We start from the raw sequence: 25,775 nt of genomic DNA on the forward strand, positions 1-25,775 counted from the left end.
TAATTGAATTTAGAAACTGGTTCAAACGAATTGTTATCAATAATTAGATTTTGATTATTACCTAACACTTGGTTTCGGCCTGTAAGCAAATGTTTAGTTTTCTCTTTGTTAACTTCCAAACCTATCTCTTTAGCAGTTTTGAAAAATATTTTAGCATTATTCTTAATTGTATTTATATCATCCCCTAAAAAGTCTCCATCACCTGCATATGCTAACAACTGAGTCACACCATTTAATTTTAGTCCTTCTTTAGTTTCTCTTACCTTCCTAACAGCATATTCTAACGCAAAATTAAAGTACAATGGAGATAATGCATCTCCTGGTTTTAACCCATCATGAATTGTAATTTTGTTGACACATTAATACCCACACGAATTTTACTTTCTGTTTCACTGGTGCATACTTTTATCATACTAACAAGCTTCTTAGGTATTCCAAACTCTACTAATATATTATATAATTTATCTCTTTTCACCGAATCATATGCTTTTTTGAAGTTAATGAATAGCTGATCGACATTTTGATTATATTCCCACTTTTTTTCAAGTGTCTGTCTGATGTGAAAAATTTGATCTGTAATTGATCTGTTTTGTTTATGGGGTCAATCTTGTTATGAGAATGTTAGATAATATTTTATATGTTGTTGAGAGTAGAGAAATTCCATGGTAATTATTGCAGTTCATTTTATCACCTTTTTTAAACACAGGAACAATTATTGTTTCTTTCCACTGTTGAGGGATTTCTTCTTTATTCCATATTAAACAAATTAATTTATGAATTTGACATATTAACGAATTTCCACCATATTTAATTAACTCAGCTGGTATTAAATCGATGCCAGGTGCTTTGTTATTCTTTAGCCTTTTAATAGCATCTTTAACTTCAGTCAAGTTAGGTTCTGGAACTAAAGGTTCTGCTGTGTGTACTTCATTTACTTCTGATTTATCTCCTACATGAAGATTTAAAAGGTCATTAAAGTAGTTCTTCCATCTATTTAGAATATCGCTTGGATCAGCTAGAAAATCACCATCTTTATCTTTTATCAAGTTTACTTTAGGTTGCCACCCCTTTCTAAATTCATTTACACCTTTATATAAATCTTTGATATTTTTGTTTTTGCTGTTTGTTTCAATTTCGTTAATTTTGCTTTTCCAGTCATCTCTTTTTTTTACTTCTAAACGTGTGGTTAACTTCTTGATTTATTCTATTATAATTGCTTAGATTTGTATCATCAGAGTTATTTAACAACCTAAGTCTAGCCTGATTTCTTATTTCTATTAGATTATGACATTCATTATCAAACCATGGCTTACTTTTTCTTGGTTTATGGTATCCTATACTTTCTTTAGCTGCTGATTCTATTGCATTACGTATGTGCTCCCAATTCTTATTTACGTCTGCTTCATTTATATTTTCATCATCATTTAAATCCTGCAAAACACTGAATCTATTTGACAGTTTAATTTGGTAATCTTTCTTAATTCTTTCATCAGAAAATTTTACTGTATTAAATTTTAGAACTTTTAGATCTTGTTGCTTATGATTTATCACTGCGAGTCTTTCTCTTGATTTAGCAATTACTAGATAATGGTCACTGGCACAGTCAGCACCTCTATGTGTACGGACGTCAATTATACTAGTATGTCTTCTCTTATCAATGAGAATATGATCTATCTGATTATGAATTTTACCATCTGGAGAAGACCAGGTATATTTATGGATATCTTTATGTTTAAAAGTGGTACATCTCACAATTAAATTCAGTAATCAATCTTATACCATTGTCATTACTTAATTCATAAAGACTTTCTTTACCAATCGTGGGATTAAATGTATCTTCTTTGCCAATCTGTGATTACAGTCACCTAACAGAATTTTCATATCATACTGAGAAAATTTATCAAAGACCTGTTCTAACACTTCATAAAAATCATCTTTATCTTCCGTTGGTGCATGTATGTTTATTAAAATAATTTTACACCACCTACCCTGTAAAACTGCATATGATATCCTATAATTATTAAATTCTACTGTTTTAAGAGCCGAGATAATTCTATTATTTATGAAAAAGCCTGTTCCAAAATTATGATTTTCAGTACCACCATAGGAAAAAGTATAATTTTTAGTTTTACAATTCCCTTCTCCTGGCCACCTAACTTTATGGACAGCTACTACATCTAATTTATACTTAACTATCTCATTAACTGTACACTGAAATGCCCCAGGCTGGTAAAGGCTCAGAACATTCCAGGTGCCTAATTAATATCCTTATTCCTAATGTAGATCTTATCCTTAATCGAGGGATATCCATGAAATTGTATTAGCTGCATTTTTTTCGGTATTGTTTGGGCCAACTAGTGATCCAAATATAGCTCTGTTTCAACGATTCAAACTGAAATGGCCAGAAATCAACCAAAATGATTTCAATTCTCTTTCTAATCCATGAGCTCTACCTGTTCCATGAGCAACTGAATTTAACAGTCAACGAGGAAAACTATCTCAATGAGTTTTGCTTTTTTGCCAGTATCATTTATGTAAAAGCTTGGCTATGTTCTCCCATACCAAGTGATGCTGCAGTAAGTGATTTGCATCTTTACAAGGAACCGAAATACTATGAAGCAGTCAACAAATCTGGGGTTCTAGCATCGTCAAAGAAATTGAAATCACACCTATGGTATTTAGGTTCAAAACTGGTACCACTGTGTTTATTTTCACATAAGCTGTCTCCTGAAGAGAAAAAAAATGGTTATTACAAGGATGAAAAGCAGTGGAGAAGATTGGAAAAGATGGGGAGTTAAGCTCACAACTGCAGATGGACTAGAAAGCAAGAACCTACATGATCTGATAGACTCTGCCTCTACTTCTGCCTTAAACTCTTCGAAAGTCAATATTGATTTCATTTTTAATATAGACCCTCAATTGTGGAATGATATTGAAGAATACAAGGAAGCAAAAAAGATAGTAAATTCATTAAAGGTCATCAATGATGCAGCAGAACGGTCCGTTGCCCTCATGAGTAGTTTTAATGAAGCCATTACTAAAAAGGAATCTGAAATGCAGAGACTGATTCAAGTTGTAGAAGAAAACAGGAAGAAAATCCCTGCTGCTACAAAGAGATCCCTGAAATTACAAAAAGTTACTTATAAGACACATAATCATTAGTGTAATTGACGTTTTTAGTTACTTATCTTAAAAATTATGCCTTCCTTCATATTTCTTAATTTGTTCATCAGGAAGTTTAAAGAAATGTTATTAATTTCTTTCATGAACAACACATCTACAAACTCTTACTTCAATATTCTAGACTAATTATTGTATTTCTTAGTGTCTAAAAGCAGTTGAGATATAGAAAAAATACAAGTTCCGTAAATCAATTTAGTAGTATTATTTCAAGGTCGCTGAGCAACCTCTAAACACAAACCATCTTCTTGAATTTTGGTAGGTATATTCTTTAATGTGAAAGCAACAAAATAAGCCACTATATGAAATTCCACCACAATTCTTCTTTCTGAACACCCCTACTACGCACGTAATGCCACAATGTCGTATCTCATCTCAAGTGTGCACAGTTTTGCTTAAAACATTGACAACAACATTTATGTTGTTTGGCATGGTGATATGCATGCTGCATCAAACTAATTTTTTTTACTATTTTAAATAGTATAAGGGGAAACGCCACATAACATATCATCATGCAAGTGTATAATTCTGCTGTCAGGCAACCAAAATATGGTAATGGTTCCGACTGTTTTATGATTTTTTTAAAAAAAATTCTCCTAGCAGAAAGACTAATTATCGTAGAATTTTGGAAATCATTGTCACTCGAAATTTGAAACTTTCTTAAAGAAGAACTGTTTGGATTCTAAAAAAAAGTTATTTATGTAGATTGATTGATTGAATTGTTGTTTTAAGTCCACTTTAAGCACAGTAAGCTAATCGGGACTGAACCTTCAATTTAAAGTGGGATCCAAACCACTATGTGCCTTCACCGGGACACCTTGACCACAAGGAGACGATGTTGCCACCACACCATAGGGGAGGCCCTTTATTTATGTTGAAAAATAAAACTTAAAAATTACCTTACACAAGCATGCATGCTTCCCATGGACAAGGTATTCTTCATTGACAAGCGACAGTTAGCATTGTAGACTTGTGGGAATGAATATAGAAGCAAATCAGAACCTTAGTAGAATGCATTTGGGGACTTTATTTTAATGCTAAAACTCCCCAGTATGTGTTAACAAACATAAATTTAAAACAAACCATGTAATTATTGCATTTGTACCACATGATGAAATCGCAATAAAACATAAAGAACTTGGACCCAAAATATTTACATGCTGTGTAAAAGGCAGGGGACATAACTCCCCTTTAGCCCTGTATTTCTAAAAAAAATTAAAGGCAGGAAAGGATGACAAAATGAGGGCTGACTATCAAAAAAGTATATATAACCCCCCCTCCTCCTTCCAAAAATCCTGGATACACCACTCTACACATGGCTTGATCTCATAAAAAAAGGCATCAAATGGAAGGAAATTTCAGAGGACTATAAATTCAAAACTAGAGTTCATATTCCAAAAGCAAAAATAAATATATGGGTTCTTATACAGCGTGGCTACTTTAGAAGCATGATAAAATTCAAGTATAATTCCCAGTTTTCAAGGCGAACTTGCCAAAAATTCAAGCAGATTTTATTTTTCAATTTCAACCTTACATATATTAGCACCTCTCAACCTCCACACACAAATATCTTAATAATATAAAGGGTCTATGTGAATCCAACATACAAAAATTCTGATTCAATTAAACGGTACACGCAATATAATTAAAATATTTAATTTAAGGTGTTGAGCTTCTATTTACTATCAGAGGCAAAACAACGAATTTTTGTTGGGGGGCAAGTACCAGAATAAACTAATAATAATAATAGTGTTAATAATAATGTTATTATTATAACATTATTATTATTATTGATTTGCTTTATTTTGCTTTGCTTCTTGTGCCACTTTAGACCAATTTCCAATGATTTAATTTTTTGCAGCCTGAAATCAATATTGATTTAATATGTTGCAACTAATTTCAAGGGATGCAAACGCATTCTCTCTTTTACAACTTTTGTGCACCCCGATGGTATAGTGGTAACATCGTTGAATTGTGATGAAAGGGTCCCGGGTTCGATACCCAGTGGAGGCACATGGGACAGCGGTTCAGAAGACTAAGAAAATTTTATGCAAATATTTTTATTTGCATAAAAGGTGAAGTTGTGGGCGGTAATAAAAATTGTAATTTTTCACGTCTATGGAAAAAAATTCAAGTAGAATTCACGCATAATTCCTGGAGCCAATAATTCATGCATAATTCCCAGAATTCGAGGAATATATGTCTAAGGATATCATGTAACAAATTTTATCCCAATCTGACATGGTGGGATGGACACTTTTGGAAAATCTTATATTGAATGACCAGTAACCCTGCAGCACTGGTGGCACAATACAGAAATTGAAATTACATGAATCATAATCTACAAGCAATAAGGTCCAATTTTGAACCTTAGTACTGCCATGCTCATTTTCAATCCTTGTACTAAAATTTTCTTCACCTACCTATCTGCAGGATCTGCCATTTCGCCTTCCACCTCATCAGCATTCTCTACAGAATACTTCATGTCTTGATCTTCACTTAAAATTAATTCACCATTGTCACTGTCCTCAGATGGCATTTTTTTAACAAGTTGTCCATGATAACATGGATAAAATCCTTCACTTTTATGTACATTTTGCCCACTACGAAATTCCCGATTTCTGCCTTCAAATTGAATCCAACTATCACCACTTACACTTTCCACTTTACAATCTGAAGTTTCTTTCATGTACTCACTCGATAGTTTGCTGTCAACAGAAGCATCCTCTATGCACTCATTAGATTGTTTGATGTCAACAAAAGCATCCTGTATGCACTGATTAGATGGTTTGATGTCAACAGATATATCAACATCAGGAGGCTCCTTGAATGATTCTGTTTCAGTCTTGACACATGACTCATCCGGAAGCCACACATTCTCCAGAGATGTTTGTTCACAAACGAATGGATCAGCACTTTCTGATTCAGACTTTATGAGCACTTTCACAGGAGAGAAACTTCTGTCAGACACTTGAACAGCCAAACTGTCTTCACAATCATCAGACCAGGATGCAGAAACCTTCTGAAAGACAATCACAAGCAGTGTGGATTAAAAATTATGATATTTAATTTAAATGTCTTTTTTACTTCTTATAAAAAAATAATCAGATTTTTTTTATTTATGAGGCTCAGTCAATAAATAACGAGGCAGAGGTTATTTCACAGTACTTACGTAACGTCCCTCAGAAGTATTGTCTGCCACTGTTACGCATTTATCCCATTGTTACACCAGTCATAAAATGGCATGCTCGTAGAACTCCTTTGGCTGCTGTTGGAACCAACTGGACACGTACTCCTTGACGTCATCATCGAATTGAAACTGTTGTCTACACAGCGTTTTCTTTTTTGAGCTCACCGAAGATGTGGAAATCGCACGGGGACAGATCTGGACTTCCCACTTGAATTTTTTCTGACATTCCTTTGAGGAGGAATGAGAGGAAACAAGATGGCACCAGTTGAGTCGGTCGAATCCTGTGTAGCTCTTTCAAAAAATCGTGTGATCACCGATATTAGGTGTGTTAAATGTAGAAGAACTGTTCAAAATGTTATCTTATGCAATTTGTGGAACTATTTTTAGATGAGTAGGCATAAGTGACAACGAGTTGCCAAGTGAGGGAACTGAATGGATGTGTCCGAGGTGTGTAGGTCTACAGTCCAATATGGCCGTTACACATGTGGCGAGTGCACAGAGTGGTGGTGGTAAGGGGGAAGAAGGCACTCTTCTGGAGATAATATCTGTGCTGATATTGAAACATTGCAGGGTGAGAATGCGCAGTTAAATAAAAACCTGGAGGCATGTGACCTGCAGTTGGGCAAGGGATTATCTTGTGGTGAAGTGGTATCGAGGGCTGAACTGTGTGGCAAATTGTTTCACATGGGAAGAGAATACACTCTATGAGCCAGAAGAGGAATCGCATAATGGGTGATGGTGTTGTTATTAGTGATAATAGATATGCAGTCTTTGGCAGAGAGGAGGATACATGTGGGGACCAGGTTGGTAAACCAGGGCTCACTGGGAAAGTTGAAATAGGTGAAGTGCAACCTAACCTACAAAGAAATAAGAATAAAAGAATGGGTAGGATCAAGATATACTCTGATAGTCATGGGCGTGGTTTATCTTCAATCCTAACTTCTTCAAAATGTGCTGATAATCTAAAAATTGAAAGTGTTGTGAAACCAGGTGCAACTTTTGAACAGGTGGTAGGGAACAAAGAATATTCAGAATTATCATCTGATGACTTTGCCATATTAATTGGTGGATAAAATGACGTAAGCAAAGATCAAACATTTGATGCTGTAGCTACACTGCGAAAGACTTTGGGGAGGCTGACTCGCACAAATGTGATTGTAGTAAATGTTCCACACTGCCATGATCTCAGAAGCTGGTCTATTGTCAATAAAGAAGTAGAGAAAGCTAATAGCATGTACAGTAATGTATGTAAAAATTTTGAAAATGTAACGGTTATTGCATACCAGGCATGGCCAACATTTGAATGCAAATGGAAAATTGGAATTGTGTAAAATTATACACAGGATTATTCAGGATATGCTAATTGTTAGACAACATATGAATATTGTTGTAACTGATCATATGGAGCAGGGAAACCTGTAATAGTGGCCAAGTGTAATACTAGTGAAACTTGGCCTATATCTATATCTACAAACCAATCTAACTTATATATGCCTAACAATATCATCAGTAAACCCAAATGTATCACTTCTTCATATTCTTAACAATCAGGTGTTAATTTTGGTTTTGAGAATGCTCATGGGGAAGTTAGAGCATGTTGTTCTAACTCTCACACTCCATTGGATTTAAAGATACGTTATCTCAATATACAGGGATTCGGCAAAGAACATGAAATTTATTAATGATTTTGCTAATGGAAATAGTGAGGATTTGTGTCTAAGTGAGGATTTGTGTTATAAAAGTGAAATTTCCTTCGAAACACTAGATGACTTCTATCTGTTTAACAGTTATAGTAGGGAAAAATTCAACAAGGTGGAGTGTCTATATATATAAAAAATGTATTTGTACATGCTAGTCATAAGTTAGGTTTTGAATTCCTCTGTAGTGAATTAAACTTAGAAGCCACATGTTCATTTATTAGAGACCTGAAACTAGTAGATCACCAAATGAGAATCCTACTCTTTTTCTTTAAAAACTTGAGGAAATGTTACATTTATCAGTAAGTCTCAATGGAAACACTCTAGTATCGTAATTGGTGGTGATCTAAACTCTCATTTTGATGTAACAGAAGATAAACAAAGTATGACTGGATTTAAAAATCTGCTCAGGCAGTTTAACTTTTAACTATATGAATAATAAACACACTAGGGGTTCAGCATGACTGGATAATATATTTACAAATATAAAAACATCTCGTAGAACATGTGATGTAACTGCATTTGCATACTCAGATCATGATTCTCCTTGGCTAAAAATACATAACTTAAAACCATGTGATTGTAACTGTAAGGAATCTAAACTAGAGATCTCAAGACCAATAACGGATGATAAAATATTAAACTTCAGGAACTTGCTCTGTAATATAAACTGGCTACATCTGTTAAGTAAACCTCTAGTCCTTGAATACAGAACACACATTGGCTGATGTAACATTTGAAAAGTTTCTAACAGTATTGTTAGATATTGATGATAGGGGTATTCCCCACAAAAAGTGTAAAGTTAGTCTCAAAGTTAATAAGAAGAAAATACCAAAAATAATGCTGGTTTGGTACACTCCTAAGTTAGGCAGTATGAAATGTAGGGTTTTATTATACTTAGATTTGTTTAAGAGGGATAAGACAGATCTGGCTTAATCAATCTACCTGAGGGCAAGAAAGGAATACAAATGGGCTATAAATGAATCAAAGAAATTGTATAATCTAACTAATATTAAGGCATCCAGGAATAAATGCAAGACTGCCTGGAAATTAATTAATTTGATTGCCAAATACAGCAAAAAAGATGTTATAGAAATCTCCCCTAATGACTTTAATAAGTTTTGTATTAATTCTATTGAGGAAATTCGTAACAACATTGTACGACCCTCGGAAACAGTATCCAACTTACTTGAACAGTATAGAGTAAGACAATCTGAAATAACATTTGTTTTTTCTGAAATAACTCCAGAGATAATTATAGATGTTGCGGACACCATCAGATAGTGTAGATATCTATGATATATCCAGTAATCTTGTGAAAAAAATCATACATTGTATAATTCTTCCACTGACCTTTTGTATAAATATGTGTCTTAGGGAAGGAACTTTTCCAAATGTGTTGAAATTATCAAGTGTTGTACCAATTTATAAAAAAGGTGAGAAAAATTGTTTAGCCAGCTACCCTCCCATCTCACTGACTCCAGCATTTTCAAAAGTTTTAGAATCAATTATGCATTCTCAATTATGCAATTACTTGGACCATAATAACTTAATTTGCAAATCAAAGTTTGGTTTCAGGAAGGGTAAGTTAACAGTTGATGCCATGGACTCTTTAGTCAAAAATGTACTTAAGGCTTTCAAAACTAAGGATTTTGCTCAGGCTTCTTTCTGTGACCTGAGCAGGGCTTTTTTGTGTAGAGAACACTTCACTTTTAAAAAAGATCACATACTACGGCATTGGTGGTACAGATCTTAAACTATTTCATTCATACCTTCAGAACTGTAAACAAATTGTCTACATAGGAATGGAGAGGTCAAATGTGGTGTACCTCAAGGTTCGGTTCTTGGACCTTTATTGTTTGCTCTCATGATGAATGATTTACAATTTTGTGTCACTGCTCACACAATACTGTATGCAGATGATACTACCTTCTTTAATGCCAGCTCCGACTTTAACACTATTAAAGCCATAACTGATAATACCCTGTATCAATCTTCTTTATGGTTCAGAGCTAATGGTTTTTGAGGAATGAAAGTAAAACCCAGCACATGTTTTTCAGTCTTAGAGACATCCCGATTGATAATAGCTCAGACAATGTGAAATTTCTAGGTATTGTCATTGATAATAAATTATCATGGGAGCCACATATTAAATACATAACTGCCAAGCTCTCCAGGGTCATATATTTGTTAAGGAATCTAAACAGTCATGTACCTAAAGATTACGTAAGATCAGCTTACTTTGCTTTCTATCAAAGCATTATTTCATATGGAATTTTACTTTGGGGGAACTGCAGTTATGTACAAGAAATTTTAATACTGCAGAAAAAAGACATGAGAATAATTACCAACTCACACAAATTAGTTCATTGTAAACCACTGTTCATTAAGTTAAAATTTATGACTGTGATAAATCTATATATTTACACAGTGTTGTTGTATGTAAAAAAAAATTGCCACAACTACAAAGTAGAAAACATGCACATTCATATACTACAAGAAACAGCAGGCATATAAATATACCCTATCCTAGACTCTCAAAATCCCTGAACAGTTATAAAACATATTACAATGGTGCATTTTACTCACTATCAATTCAAATAAAAATATAAAAATAACTCACGTGAGTGAGTACTCACTCACGTAAGTTATTTATACATTTTTATTTAAACAGTTATGCTATTTAATAAGCTACCTCTTGATGTGACAAATATGCCTATGAATGTATTTAAGCATAAGTGTATGCCTGGTTAGTTGCTACACCATTGTACTCAAGAATTTTTTGAAATTAAAAATATTGTATTCTAGTGCAACTTAAACATAAAAGGGGTTATAATTAATATATTTTACATGTATTTTGTTCTTGATGTTGTCTATTCCTGTACAAGCTTAATGACAAAAAAAAATATTATTATTATTATTTGTTGTGTTGGTTGTGTGTGGTTTAGCATTGTCATGCAATAGGCAAGATTGGTATTTTGCCCAGGTTTTTTCCAGGTGGGTTTTTCATTATTATTTTTTTCAGATAAAACCCAGGCAAAACTGGGTTTTATTATTTTTTTAAGGTTATATTTAAAATATATAAAAAAATAAAATACATTTTTCCCCTAGTAGTAATGTATCATAACATTCAATTTGTATTGCTTTACACCCTGCCCCAACTCTCTCTGGAGCAAGCAAACAAAAACAAGTCTCTGCACAAGTAGTAAAGTTAGATGGCTCCATCAATGAACATGGGAGAGAGAGAAATGGATTGCCTGGAAAGGAGTAAGCGACTGCAGTTACCAACCTTCACAGCAGCATGTACTGCTTTGCTCTGCCCACTCTATTTCCTTCCCTTTTCTGATGCTAAGCACACCCTTGCTCCAGAGGGAATAGTTATTTAATATTTCTGTTCTAAAATATTTGTCCAACAACTTGATTCAACTCTTCCTGGATGGTGTAATAGTTAATGCTGTTGCTTTGTGATCAGTTTTCAGGGTCGCATTCCCAGAGGAGGCACATACTTTGGTGTATCCAATAATCAAATTAACGGGGGTGGGGGGTACAAAATATGTCATTACCAGTGTTTTCTTTCTTTCTGGTAGTCAACAACGGTACTCTACTCTGCCACCTGATTATAGGTGAGGACTAATAACATTTTACTCTAAGATGAGAAATGCCTACGATGCCAGAGGTCCTGGGTTCGAATCCCAGCCTGGGCATGGATATTCTTTGTATGTTCCTTCATCAATTTCATTGTATCACTAGTTTTCATCTTTGCAATTAGCCAAATGTGGCAGAAAAGAGGAGTAAAATAAAGCAAATCAATTGATCAACCAGTGAAACAACAAACAAGAGAAATCCACATGTATGTATATGTGTGTGTGTGTGTGTGTGTACTTGGATGCATCATCGTTTATGAACATGACACAAATTTGAGTAGTTGTTTCGATGAACACATTAACAAACAACACGGTAACATAACATAACAACTTGAATAATGCAGGACTTTTCTTAATTAGGTTTGCTACCTTCTTCCTCCATAATGATACTCAAATTTAGATGTTAAGTTACATGTTTTTCAAGGTTATGCACATTTTCAGTTAATACCATTAGTGAATATTTCATTCTGAACTTCGCCGGTCCCTGTGGTGGAGTAGTTAGAACATTGTGCTACAATGCCAAGGGTCCTGGGTTCAAATCCCAGTCTGGGCATGGATGTTTGTGAGTTTCCATTCATCAATTTCATCACATCATCACTCATCCCTATCTTTGCAAATTAGCCAAAAGTTGCACAAAAAGCAAAGTAAAATAAACCAAATCAATCAATCAAATGCATTCTGAACTTCAGTTTATGAAACAAATTATTTTGCGAATGCAGTGTTGTACATATGTTGGAATGAATTATGCTACAAACACAGTTTTTCTAATTTATTTCATATGCCACAGACCATAAAATAATCCAAAAATACTATGTAATACAATGTTTTAAATCTGCTTCAAAACAGTTTGTTCACAATTGTGTTTTCCCATTATTTTTTGGACTTTTCAAGCATAAATACCTCCTCCATGTATTAACCATGCCAAATTATAAGTTTGTCGTTTTTAATTGTCTGGCTGATTTCATCCAAATGGAATAATTTATACATCTTCCAAATATCTGGCTAGCATTAATGCTGAATAAGAAAGGGAACGAGTAATTACTCCTGCTTGATCGAGAGAACTTGCAAATGCAATCATACCAAAATGTGAACACCTTCCATAAGTTGGCTTTATTCCAACTACTCCACAATAAGCTTTCAAATGCTATAAGAATGGCAATTCTCATGATCTATTTTTAATTCACCCAAATAGTATAAATGATAATCATATTGGTAAGGCTAAGGTTAGGGTAAAAACTAAGTGACTTGATCTAGTAAATACATAGGGGAGTATTCCTATTGAATTATTAAATAAGATTATTGAAAATATACTAATATTAGAGTTCTTCCTTGGTGATTAATTATTCCTAAAAATGTTTTGAATTCTTCATGTAATTTTACTATTATTGTGTTATATAACATAGAGGTCCGTGACTGTATTAATCAAAATGGAGTTGGGATTATTAATAATCCCAAGAATGTTCTTATTCAATTTAGTGATAAATGTATAATTGATGATGCTGGGTCGAGTGACGAGAATAATCTTGTTATCATTTTCAGTATTTAATTTTTGGTTTATTTTCTATTTTAAAATTGTTATTATTTAATAATTTATTATAATTATAGTAGTTAATAATTATAAATAGCAAATGAATTAATATAAATGTTGTAAATAGAATAATTCAGTTTAACGGATATATTTGTGGGATAAAAAAGTATCCATAAAGATAATTTAGGTTTGACACTCCTACGTTATGTATTAACTAACTCTTTTCATTAGAAGTAGTTGTTATATTACTATTTTGTGGTTTAAGAGACCATTACTTACTTTTCAGTCATCTAATGATTCTTGTATAATTTTTATTAATTAATAAAAGATTTGTGAGTTGTAGTTTCAATAATAATTGGTATAAATCTATGATTAGATCCACAAATTTCTGAACATTGTCCAAAAAATAGACCAATTCAACTAATGTTTACTCCTGCTTGGTTAAGCCGTCCAGGAGTGGCATCTATTTTAATTCCTATGGATGGCATGGCTCATGAATGTAATACATCTGCAGATGTAGTTAGTACTCGAATATCTATATTAATTGGTAATACTGTTCGGTTATCCACATCTAATAATCAAAATGAGACTATTGTTATTTCATTTGTCGGGGTCATGTATGAATCAAATTCTGCTTTTATAAAATCGGAGTATTCATAGCTTCAGTATCATTGATGCCCAATAGTTTTTAGGGTTAATGAAGGTTGATTAATTTCATCTAATAAGTATAATAAATGTAGTGAGGGTAGTGCAATAAAAACTAGGGTAATTGCTGGCATAATTGTTCATATTGTTTCTAGCACTTGTCCTTCTAAAAGTATTCGGTTTGTTAATTTATTATTAAATAATACTGTAATTATAATTAAAATTAATATTGTGTGGTCATGGAAGAATATTATTTGTTCTATTAGTGGAGAGGATCTATCTTGTAGTCCTATTTGATTTCAGGTTGCCACTTTTAAGTAAGGGTAATCCTTATATTTGAAGCTTAAATTCAATGCACTTCTCTGCCACCTTAAAAATTAGTTGTTAATAAGTAGTATCGGAAGTTCTTATGTATGCTCGGAAGGAGGTGATATTTGATATCATTCAATTGATGATGCTTGTTGTAGGTTAAATAATGTTGGTCGAGCACTTGTTATACCCTATCAGGTAATAAAAATTATAATAATTACTGCTGTAAATGATAAGATTGATCCTAATCTTGATACAATATTTCATATTGTATATGCATCTGGATAATCCGAGTATCGTCGTGGTATTCCTCTTAATCCTAGAAAAGGTTGTGGAAAAAATGTTAAGTTGAGTCCAATAAATATGGAGATAAATTGAATTTTAAATCAGTCTGGGTTTATTATTACTCCTGTAAATAGTGGAAACCAATGTACTAGTCCTGCTATAATAGCAAATACTACTCCTATAGATAATACATAATGAAAATGTGCTACAACATGATATGTATCGTGTAGTACAATGTCTAATGATGAATTTGCTAGTACTACTCCTGTCAATCCTCCTATTGTAAATAAGAAAATAAATCCTAATGCTCATAATATTGATGGGGAGTAATTAATTTGTGTTCCGTGGAGTGTGGCAATTCATCTAAATACTTTAATTCCTGTTGGTACGGCAATGATTATTGTAGCTGCAGTAAAGTATGCTCGCGTGTCAACATCTATTCCTACAGTAAATATATGATGTGCCCATACAATAAATCCTAGAAATCCGATTGCTATTATTGCATAAATTATTCCAAGAACTCCAAATGTTTCTTTTTTACCTCTTTCTTGAGTTACAATATGTGAAATTATTCCAAATCCTGGTAAAATTAGAATATATACTTCTGGATGTCCAAAGAATCAGAATAGACGTTGATATAAGATAGGATCTCCACCACCAGATGGATCAAAAAATGAGGTGTTTAAATTTCGATCTGTTAATAGTATGGTGATTGCTCCTGCTAGAACTGGTAGTGATAATAATAGGAGAACTGCAGTAATTACTACTGATCATACAAATAATGGCACTCGTCCTATAGATATTTCTATAGTTCGTATATTAATCACTGTTGTAATAAAATTTACTGCCCCTAGAATAGAGGAGACTCCTGCTAAATTATTTTCCTGTAGTTTATGGTTATTACAAGCATAAGAAAACAGTTTTTCTTTGTGACGTTTCAGGAGAACACACGCTCCTTTCCTCAGACATTTATTTTCATTTTGATTAAAGATACAGTTATAACAATGGTTAGTAATTTTTTAAACAAAAAGAATCTGTTATATAATGGATGTTGTCAATGTTACATTGTTGTAATATAGCAACTTAACTGTGAAAAAAGCAGTGTGTTTTATTTTTATTTCAGATTTTTACAGATTACATCCATTATATAACAGATTCTTTTTGTTTAAAAAATTACTAACCATTGTTATAACTGTATCTTTAATCAAAATGAAAATAAATGTCTGATGAAAGGAGCGTGTGTTCTCCTGAAACGTCACAAAGAAAAACTGTTTTCTTATGCTTGTAATAACCGTAAACTACAGGAAAATAATTCTATAATGCAAGCAATGCGTACATACAAGAAAAACTCCTGCTAAATGTAATGAAAAAATTGATAGATCTACAGAGGCTCCAGCATGTGCAATTCCTGCAGATAGGGGAGGACACACTGTTCAACCAGTTCCTGCACCACTTTCTACACCTCTTCCTGATAATAGCAGAGTTAATGATGGTGGTAGTAGTAAAAATCTTATATTATTTAATCATGGGAATGCTATGTCGGGGGCCCCAATTATTAGAGGTACTAATCAATTTCCAAATCCTCCAATTATGATAGGTATTACTATCATACAGTATTATGAAGATGCATGACTTACATGGGTATAGAGCTCCTAACCAGACATAAATAACATTTTACTGCATAGGCAAGCAACCCATTAGGATGAGAAATGACAAAAATCATTTAAAGTGTGTTCCAAGTTAATTATGCCACAATTAACGACATTTCAATAAAATGTACTCAATTCTCCCTTGTAATGTTTATACATGCAAAAATTGATTGTATCAATTGATTGTCACAGTTGAAACTATGATCTGCCACTATCGTTTCCACTCACATAAGGAAGTAACTGATAACCAAAATGTTCCCACATTTAAAAATTATAAGCTTTATTAAACTATGCTACATCAATAAATGCAAAGGTTTTATCTAAAAATTTGTGATACTTTTTCTATTTTGTTTCTTAGATATATAAAAGTCCATTTCTAGCATGATTTGAGGAAAATAGCCTGAAAAAACTCAGTGTGACTTGTACTACATTCATCATTTTTAGTATTTAAAGCTCTGCTAAGCCTTTTCTTTACAAGTTTTCGAAAAAAATTTGACAATTGTAGAACCTCACAAGTATTTAAAGCAATAATTTACAACATTTTCTTAAAAAAACTACACATTTTGTCTGTCTTTTTTGGTGGGTTTTTCTAAAAAAAAAAAAAAATGCATGGGGAAAACTGGGATGGGCCCACCTGGGCCAACCCTGGCAATTGGACACTGTGAGACCCATTGAGTGCACACTTTACAGAACATCAAGGTGTCCTTGATGATTGTGTGGGCAGTATCATGATGCCAAAATGTCATCCACTCATACATGACGGTCTGTCTTGATGAGTTCATCCACCTGCATAACATGGTGGTCTGTGACACACTTTGGTGCCCCACTCCACATGTCCTTCGCCAAAGAGTTTGTTCCACTCCTGCATGGGACATACAGTGCAACCCATATACCCATATATTATTTCCATTCGTCAATGGATTTCACGACCCCCTACACCTTCCGCTGTCAAGAAACACACAACACCCACATTGCTCCTCTTTGGATGCCTCCATTACGCATCACAGTCAAACATGGAATTACTGGACATGGCCGCTGCTCAGTTAGCAGCATTTGCGCATACCTTGCCAGACACGTAACGCCATCCTGCGGGAATACATGTGTGAATCAGTTTTGTCACACCTGCACTTTCATTTCAGGCCCATCAACCCATTTCTAACTACCATAGTTTTAGTGTAATATCCTCTGCCTCATTATTTATTGACGGAGCCTAAAAAATCACAGGTTGTTAAAAAAAAAAACACACACAAACTTCTGCACACTGCATGTCTTAAGACTTTCTAAAACAAAGGGGATGTGAGGTTTGATACACCCTAGTGGATACAGGGACAAAGAAAATTAGCTATAACCAGATGTAGCAACTCTTTTGAATGTCAATTGTGGCGTACACTATAGTATAGTCCCACATGCATATGGCATTCTGCCATTAAGACTGTCATTAAGACACATTTAGGGGAACGAGATGTGGGGGATAGAGCTACACACATTCTCGATCTTGGTTCACAATGTAGGTGATGTGATCAGCACCATTCTCCACCTGCCTTTACGCCCGGGTACCTATATATTTGAGTCGGGGTGACCTGACCTCAGATCACTCACCTTGGCATGAGATATGCTCTATGGTTTCAGTAAAAAGACACATGGGCAGAGACTTGAATAGACAGGCAGAATACTTGAAATAATACAGAACACAGTCAGCATGTTCCAATGGAGCAATCTAATATAACAGTGGTAAATAATTCTTTGGTCCATTTTGTCCATGCTGTATCTGAATGCTGCTCCAATTAAGAAAATCATTACAAGCTATGCATTTACAGTGTAACTTAGAATAAATATTCCTCAGAAGGTAGTAGCTAAAGAGGTAAACTAAACTAAACTTGAACTTGGGGTTCCAGTGTATGTGTGATCCGATTTTGTTATGTAAAATATACAATAGCTAAGAAATTTATTCTATGACTGGTTATTAAATGATAAAATGCAGTGTTTTGATCTTCTGAACAAAGGTTTCCATCAGGGATGTTATACAGAGTGTCCGAAAAGTCACATAAACCGGTGTTTACGACCGTATAACGGAATAGCGAAACGGAATGAGAAGAAATGCTTTCTGCCAAGAGAATGCCCTGTATATTGGGAAAATTTAGAGAGACAAACATATGTAAGAACATGCATGTTTTAATAACAAATAAGCAAAGTGTTGCCAAAGGCGGAAAAAAAATATTTGCAAATCGTGTGTATTGATGCACAGAACTCATTGAGGTAAATTATTGCAACATTTCACAATACCAACGAACAATTTGGATGGCCATCTATTGAATTTGACAGAAAAAGAACTTTGACGAAGTTTCAAAAACATTGCAGAAGGGAATAAATGGGCTGTTCCAAAAATCGATGTTTTCACAATATTACGCAGGACACTGGTAACACTGTTCCTGGCACGTGTCACTAACAGATGTGTTTCACCTCAGGCTATCACACTAAGGCACTTTTAACGACAAAGGAGAAAGTTGGTTATTCTCGAACATATACAATAAATTACATACACCTTGCAACCCTGAAATGTGGGTACAGAAGAACGTGTATCAATTGTTATGTTTTCTGATCCTTAGGTGGTTGCTGTTTGCCGCGAATGGCATTCCAGATTGTGTCTACTTATGCTGACGTCGTGTGTGTGTTTTTAAAATGCCATATTCTACACAGGAAAGAGTGTTTATTGTTGAAGAATATATCCGAACATCGTCATATTCTTGCATAAGAGAAGCATTTCGTGCCAAGTTTCTGACTACTCCCTCTCCAGATATGTCGTCAATTTGTGCAAAGGTTTCGCCAAACTGGGTCAGTACATGACAGGCAACGTTAAGGGCACCCTTCTGTGTTAGGAGCTGTTGTTCTGCAGTGTGTTAAACAAAGAATGGTGACGTCGCCACAAAAGTCTGTTCAGAAGCTCGCCTCAGAATTGGACTTACGCAAGTCAACTGCTCACAAGGCTATACGGCAATTGAAATTTTACCCGTATAGAATTTGTGTTGTTCATGAATTGAAAGCGGTGGATGTCCCGGCATGGTTGCGTTACTGTCATTGGTTTTAATCATTCGACAAAATGGTGTCAATGTACTGAATATTTTTTTTTTAGCGACGAAGCCTGGTTTCAATTGGATGGGTATGTCAACAGCCAAAATTCCAGGCATTGGTCGACAGAAAACCCACATCGGTAGCATGAACTACCTTTGCACTCTCCGAAAATCGGTATATGGTGTGGAATATCACGACGTCGTATTGTGGGACTGTTATTCTTTGAGACAACAGTGGATACTGCTGTGTACGGGGATCTCATAATGCAATTCGTTGCTCTCCTGAAAGAAGACGAACGTGATGTTTTTCTACAACAACTTGCCATACATCTAATGAATCTCTTCGTATGCTGAGAGAATTTTTTGGTGATCATCCAATATCCAAGGATTAATGGCTCAGTCGCTCGCCCGATTTAACATCTGGAGATTATTTCTGTGGGGTTACTTAAAGGGGAAAGTATACCAAACGGGACCCAGAACATTGGAGGAGCTGAAACGAAACATTACACAGGAAATCAATAATATCGGTGCTGCAACCCTCAGGAAGGTATCTGAGAACATGATCAAGCGAACCAACTTATGTATCCAAGAAAATGGTGGACACTTCAAACATTTGCTTTAATTTGTAGTGAAACCCACATTTCAGGGTTGCAAGGTGTATGTAATTTATTGCATATGTTCGAGAATAACCAACTTTCTCCTTTGTCATTAAAAGTGCCTTAGTGTGATAGCCTGAGGTGAAACACGTTTGTTAGTGACACGTGACACCAACAGTGTTGCCAGTGTCCCTCGTAATATTGTGAAAACATCGATTTTTGGAACAGCCCATTTATTCCCTTCTGCAATGTTTTTGAAACTTCGTCAAAGTTCTTTTTCTGTCAAATTCAATAGATGGCCATCCAAATTGTTCATTGGTATTGTGAAATATTGCAATAATTTACCTCAGTGAGTTCTGTGCATCAATATACACGATTTGCAAATATTTTTTTTCCGCCTTTGGCAACACTTTGCTTATTTGTTATTAAAACATGCATGTCCTTACATATGTTTGTCTCTCTAAATTTTCCCAATATACAGGGCATTCTCTTGGCAGAAAGCGTTTCTTCTCATTCCATTTCGCTACTACGTTATAAGGTCGTAAACACCGGGTTGCGTGACTTTTTGGACACACTGTATATATAAAAAAAACTACGTGTTTATTATTACCCACTCTAGGTACATCTTCCATTACTAGTATTTTATTATGATGAGTGCATTAACATAGACATTTATCAAGAATGTATGGTAAAATATAATGAACACATGCAACTCTTGCACATTACATAACTCAATTGAAATTTAAATATATTTTTAAAAATGGCAATATCTTGTTCTGTAGATATATTCCACTCCTCATGTATTTCAAAATAGTTTTACAATGAGGTCCATGCCACACACAAAATTGATTTGCTGTGCCAAACAGGAGAGAATAGTGTAATATGAAACACAATTTTATTCACAAGAACCCTGATACTTACATATCCCTTTCACAGTGGTTCTTCAAGAAAGTATACATGATTACATTATTATTATTATAGTAACAGCAGGTGTAAAAATAATACTTTTTCATTTCTTAGAAATACATCTATTACCACCCCAAGAGCAAATAAGGGTTGACTGTATTTTTAAGTACATCACAACTCCTTCAAGTAAAAAATAGTAACTTTACCTCAAAGCTCATCTCCCTTCTCGGCTTCTCGTCTGCAGATGATGGGTTTTCATTCAGAAGGTTTTCTGATTCAGAAGACATGTTATGGAAGTCCTGCAAGATTGTCTGGCTTGTCTATGCATGGATAGCACACAAACTTTGGAAAAACTGTCAACCTCTCAAACCTAGAATGAAGAAAACTGAGGTCATAAGTAGGGTAGGGTTGGGACATGGGTATTTAAACACTGGGTAGCTAAATAAAATTTGGGTAAATGCAGGGTATTTATGAAAATTATAGTCATCTACCAAGAACCACCATAGCTCAGTTTGTAGAGCATCTGGCTATCACTCGGAAGACCTAAGCTCATCCCGGGGCAGGTGATCTGCACAAGGGAAAATTTTCCCTGTTTCTGCATGGCTCTGAGGTTCACCCAGACTCATATAAATCAGTACCTGTAGGGTAAAGGCAGGATGCTAATCAACATCACAACTATGGCTATGATCAACAATATGTGGAGCTCTATACCTCCACACACCCCATGTGCCTTCACATCATGTGTGCACAACACACAGGGATACCTTGGCCTTTTTTTTTTTTAGTTACCTACCTCAAAAGTAGATTTTTATTACAAATTAAGTGTTCCCTTTATATTTTGTCTTGAGACAAAAATATAAACATTCCTCTTTGCAATTGTTACAGTTGAACATCTGGATTCCCTACCAAACATGTAAAATTTATTGTAAACTGCATTTTTAAATTATACAAAGCTTTGTATATTTCTATTCCTATTATATTTCGGTCATTTCAGTTATACCGTGCGTCCATTTCGATCTGCAGCCGAGAGATCGGGAGAAGCGTGGCGGGCGGCGCTGGCGGAGATGCCGACATTTGCGGCCTGTAATGCTCGCTTATTTTTAGGGACATATCCAGACATTTATATAAATATTGCAAAACGAGCACTAACCTGGGTTATAATTCATCATCTGTAATTCATCCAAGTTCTGCAATTATATACACAAAAAAATACGCTTTAGAAGTGACGATAAGAGTCACAGATAATAAAACATTTTAATCATAGTTTTGACCAGCAACGTCCTGCTTAAGTTTATATCCTTGAAAGAGTTTTGTGTCGATGGGGATCGTTTGGAGGTTCCGAATGTGCAACACTGTATCAAGATTACGCTGCCGACGAAACCATTAAAAGTCAATGGTTTTCGTGAGCTTCCTCGATGAACTCGATGAAATTGGGGCAGCGTTAGAAAGTTATCCAAACAAACCTCTACGCCGTGTTTCACAGGAGATGGGAGTGTCAAAATCATCAGCACATACAGCCACTAAGCTACTAAAATTAAAACCATACTCTTATAACACAGGTTAGTGCTCGTTTTGCAATATTTATATAAATGTCTGCATATGTCCATAAAAATAAGCGGGCATTACAGGCCGCAAATGTCGGCATCTCCGCCAGCGCCGCCCGCCACGCTTCTCCCGATCTCTCGGCTGCAGATCGAAATGGACGCACGGTATATTGCATATCCTCACTTTCCTAGCTACATTCACATCTCTTACTCAGTAAATGTTTTCTCTATTTCAACCTTACATATTAGCACCTCTCACCCTTCCACAAATATAATTAACAATCTAAAGAGTCTGTGTGATTAAAGGCCAACACACACATCTCTGGTTCTCACATTGCGCTGCACTGATCGCAGCAGAGATATGTGTTTCGACCAATACAATGTATCCACAAAATACTAATTCAATTATATGGCATATGTACACACTCACATATATATATTTATACATACATAATATTTAATTTCAAGTGCGGAGTAGTTTACATTTGCCATTTCACTTGTTCATGCTCAGAATACATACATCTACAAACACACGTCACAAATGTTAAGGAATACATTAATCAACAAAAAAAATGTTAATTGTATAAGAATTTAAAATTCAAATTTTAATTTTTTGAAATTAAGTTGTTGTATTTCCAGTGGTACTCTAAACGTTGGTAGTGTGTGCAGCAGGCCAATATTTTAAATATTATTAAAATGACACTTTATTAAATTGTGAGTGTGGCATGCACCCATGACCGATTGCAAGTTAATATAAGCACAATATTATGGGTGCATTCCAAAAGTCTTAACGAAACAAACACATTCAATGAAAATAACTGGGCTCGTGAATTTGGTGAAACCAGTTATTTTGCAGACTTATGGGATTATCTTGGCAAAAGAGCAGGCATAGCTTTTTCTTTAGAGAACGTTTCCACATGGTGTCCAGCGGAAGGAATGTTCTTAATGGCAAATATAAACACTACTGGGGACACTGTTACTCATTTTAATCACATTCTAAGAACAGTTGAGGCATACTCATCTTGTGCATGTTGCTTCATGTTGCTATCTGTTAAAATTATAATACATTTTCGAAGTAGTTCAGTTTGAATCCATCAAGCACAGACGTTGTCTGCAAGCAGGAGATGATTCTCACCGAACAAACCAGCCTCGTGGCCCGTGCATTTGGTGAATCTCGTTCTTGTACGAAACGTATGGAATGCGACTTTTGGGACAGCATAATGAATCTCACGAAATGCATGGAAGCACTTGTGGGACAGCCAGTTACCATAACTCGTTTAATGTGTTAAACTCGTGCAACTTTCGGAACGGGTCCTATACTCTTGAAAAGAAAGACGAAACATTTTCATGCAATGAGGGAGCATTCTTCTTATGTGATCAAATGTATCTGTGACCTAGTAAATGGAATAAACACCATATGATGGAACAGGGGTTCTCAAACTGTTTCATTTCATGTCACCGTTAGTGTTTCAAGATACTTCTGCAGCACCTAAGTCAGAATGTAAGGCTAATTAGCACTTGCAAGGCTCAGTTAGTGTAGTTTGGTTGCTTGCCTTAAGTTGAAAAAATAAACACATAATTCAAATTCAGAAACATTTTACATGTAAAAAGTACTAAATAAGCACATATTTGGAAGTGTCATTTCAGTGAAAATATTGGAACATTTCGCGACACCCCTGTAAGCCAATTTGATATAATATTTTGGAAAGGATTTTTTTGTACATATATGTTTGGTCAATTTGCAACCATGTGAGTAGTGAAACGTTTAGTTTGGTTTTCTTTACATGTTTAATACGGGTTACATTTCTGCATCAGAAGTATGAAATGCAGTAGCGTAGCGTCCTAATACGCCCAGCGTTCCCTGATTTAAAATTTTAAAAATGCGTAAATATAAAGTAAAACGTGACTAATTATATACATGTTTGAGCATAATGGCATTATAAAAGCTATTTTTCGCGATCCGTCTAGAACGCTCCACTAACAGCTCTCCTTGTAGCATTTCTCTAATGTCTTTGCTTGCCGGACGCCGGCTAGGTTTGGCATATAGGACCATGCCTGCCTGTAGGCAGAGAGAAGGAGGGAAAGCTTGTGGCTTGGATCTCTACAGCACAGGCGAAATGCTCTCGCCATACGCTGGTGTACGGAGCGGAGCACCTGATTGGTTCTAGGGGCCATGTGACCTTTCCTGCCTTCCGATTCAAGGCGCTGTACTTCCGATGCAGACGACAGAAGTAGAATTTCTACGCGGTTTTTCGTGCTCGTGCCTCTGCTCGTGCTGTGTGATGCTACAATACGCAATATTGACTGACGTATCTTTAATGACCACTGCATTGGGTAATTTATCGCAAGAACAGTAAAGTGGATTAAAAATTAAAAGAACAAAACAGTTTTTGTCAAACAAGTTGATAAAGTCCTCGTGGTAGAAGTTCAGCCTGTGGCTGCTCTACCACCTAATCCACAAAACTATTTATTTAAAAAAATATATTTTTTCGTTAGTATCTAACTGCCTAATATTGTGCCAGTGGAAATGTTTAGCATTCGTTTCAAAACTCTTAACATCGTATGATCTCTTGACAAAATTATTTTAAAATGTTTATCAGCATTCTCAAGATACAATAAACAGTGGTCTGAAACTCTGAATTACTACAATAGGCACTGTTACGTCAGTAGAGTGTACGATTGTTGGATCATCCACCCACCTTCGTGTCAGAGTGTTTTGCACAGCGCGCTAAGACGCCAGAGGTTTCCGGTTCGAATCCTGGCCTACGCATGTTCTTTGTGAGTCTCTCTTCATCAATAACATCACTCATATTCATATTTGCGATTAGCCAAAAGTGGTAGAAAGTGAAGTAAAATAAACCAAATCAATCAATAGTTGTATCATCCACAACAATGAAGTCTACTGTTGTTCTAGAGGTGCTTGTGATTCAGGTAGTTTTTTTTAATTACTTGCGTCATGCCGAAAGGTTTCCTTGATTATAAAATACTGTTTTGCTACACATGTGTTACGTGTGGAGCAAAATACTCCGAATGGTGTACGGTGTTTCTGACTTGAGCAATCTAATTAAAAATGGTATAAAACACCAGTGCTCCAAGCATTTATTGCACATTGAGGCATCTTATTTTCTAGATAAAACAAGCATGGATCATGTTTTATCGGAACCCGTCTGACTTAATGTAATAAACACAATGAGATTTTAAATAGACAATACATATGTCGGCTAATTCCATAAGTAAACTCTTAAGCAAAAAAAAGAAGGCCTACCCTTCCTTCTAACTTGGCGTTCCCATCCGAAATGCTCATGCTACGCCACTGATGAAATGTACACTATATAATTACAAGCAAAATTGCACTAAATGTAGACAGGCATGGTATTGTTGGGAATCATACTAGCAACACCCCTGTTTTTGATGTAATACAAAATTTGTGAAATAGTAAGATGGAATGTAGTTTCTCTTTCCCCTGCTGAACTTTCATCAATTACTTGCAGATTATCATGTGAGGCTCATAGGAAGTTTTGTGCTCAAGGCCAG

At 35.0% G+C, this 25,775-nt stretch overlaps 1 protein-coding gene across 1 annotated transcript in view; it reads right to left on the reverse strand.

Annotated features, from left to right (window-relative positions):
- Window positions 1-5,599: 5,599 nt before the first annotated feature.
- LOC145999288 (uncharacterized) overlaps window positions 5,600-25,775 on the reverse strand; it is a 28,081-nt gene continuing 7,905 nt past the window's right edge. Inside the window, exons 2-3 of the mRNA XM_083136226.1 lie at window positions 20,904-21,067; window positions 5,600-6,202 (exon numbers count right to left, since the gene is read on the reverse strand). Coding sequence (XP_082992352.1) covers window positions 5,600-6,202; window positions 20,904-20,984 — 684 coding nt within the window. The 5' untranslated portion in view covers window positions 20,985-21,067. The remainder of the gene's footprint in view (window positions 6,203-20,903; window positions 21,068-25,775) is intronic.

The sequence above is a fragment of the Lepisma saccharinum genome, chromosome 15 (genome assembly GCF_977018435.1).
Source record: "Lepisma saccharinum chromosome 15, izLepSacc3.1, whole genome shotgun sequence".
Lineage (NCBI taxonomy): Eukaryota > Metazoa > Arthropoda > Insecta > Zygentoma > Lepismatidae > Lepisma > Lepisma saccharinum.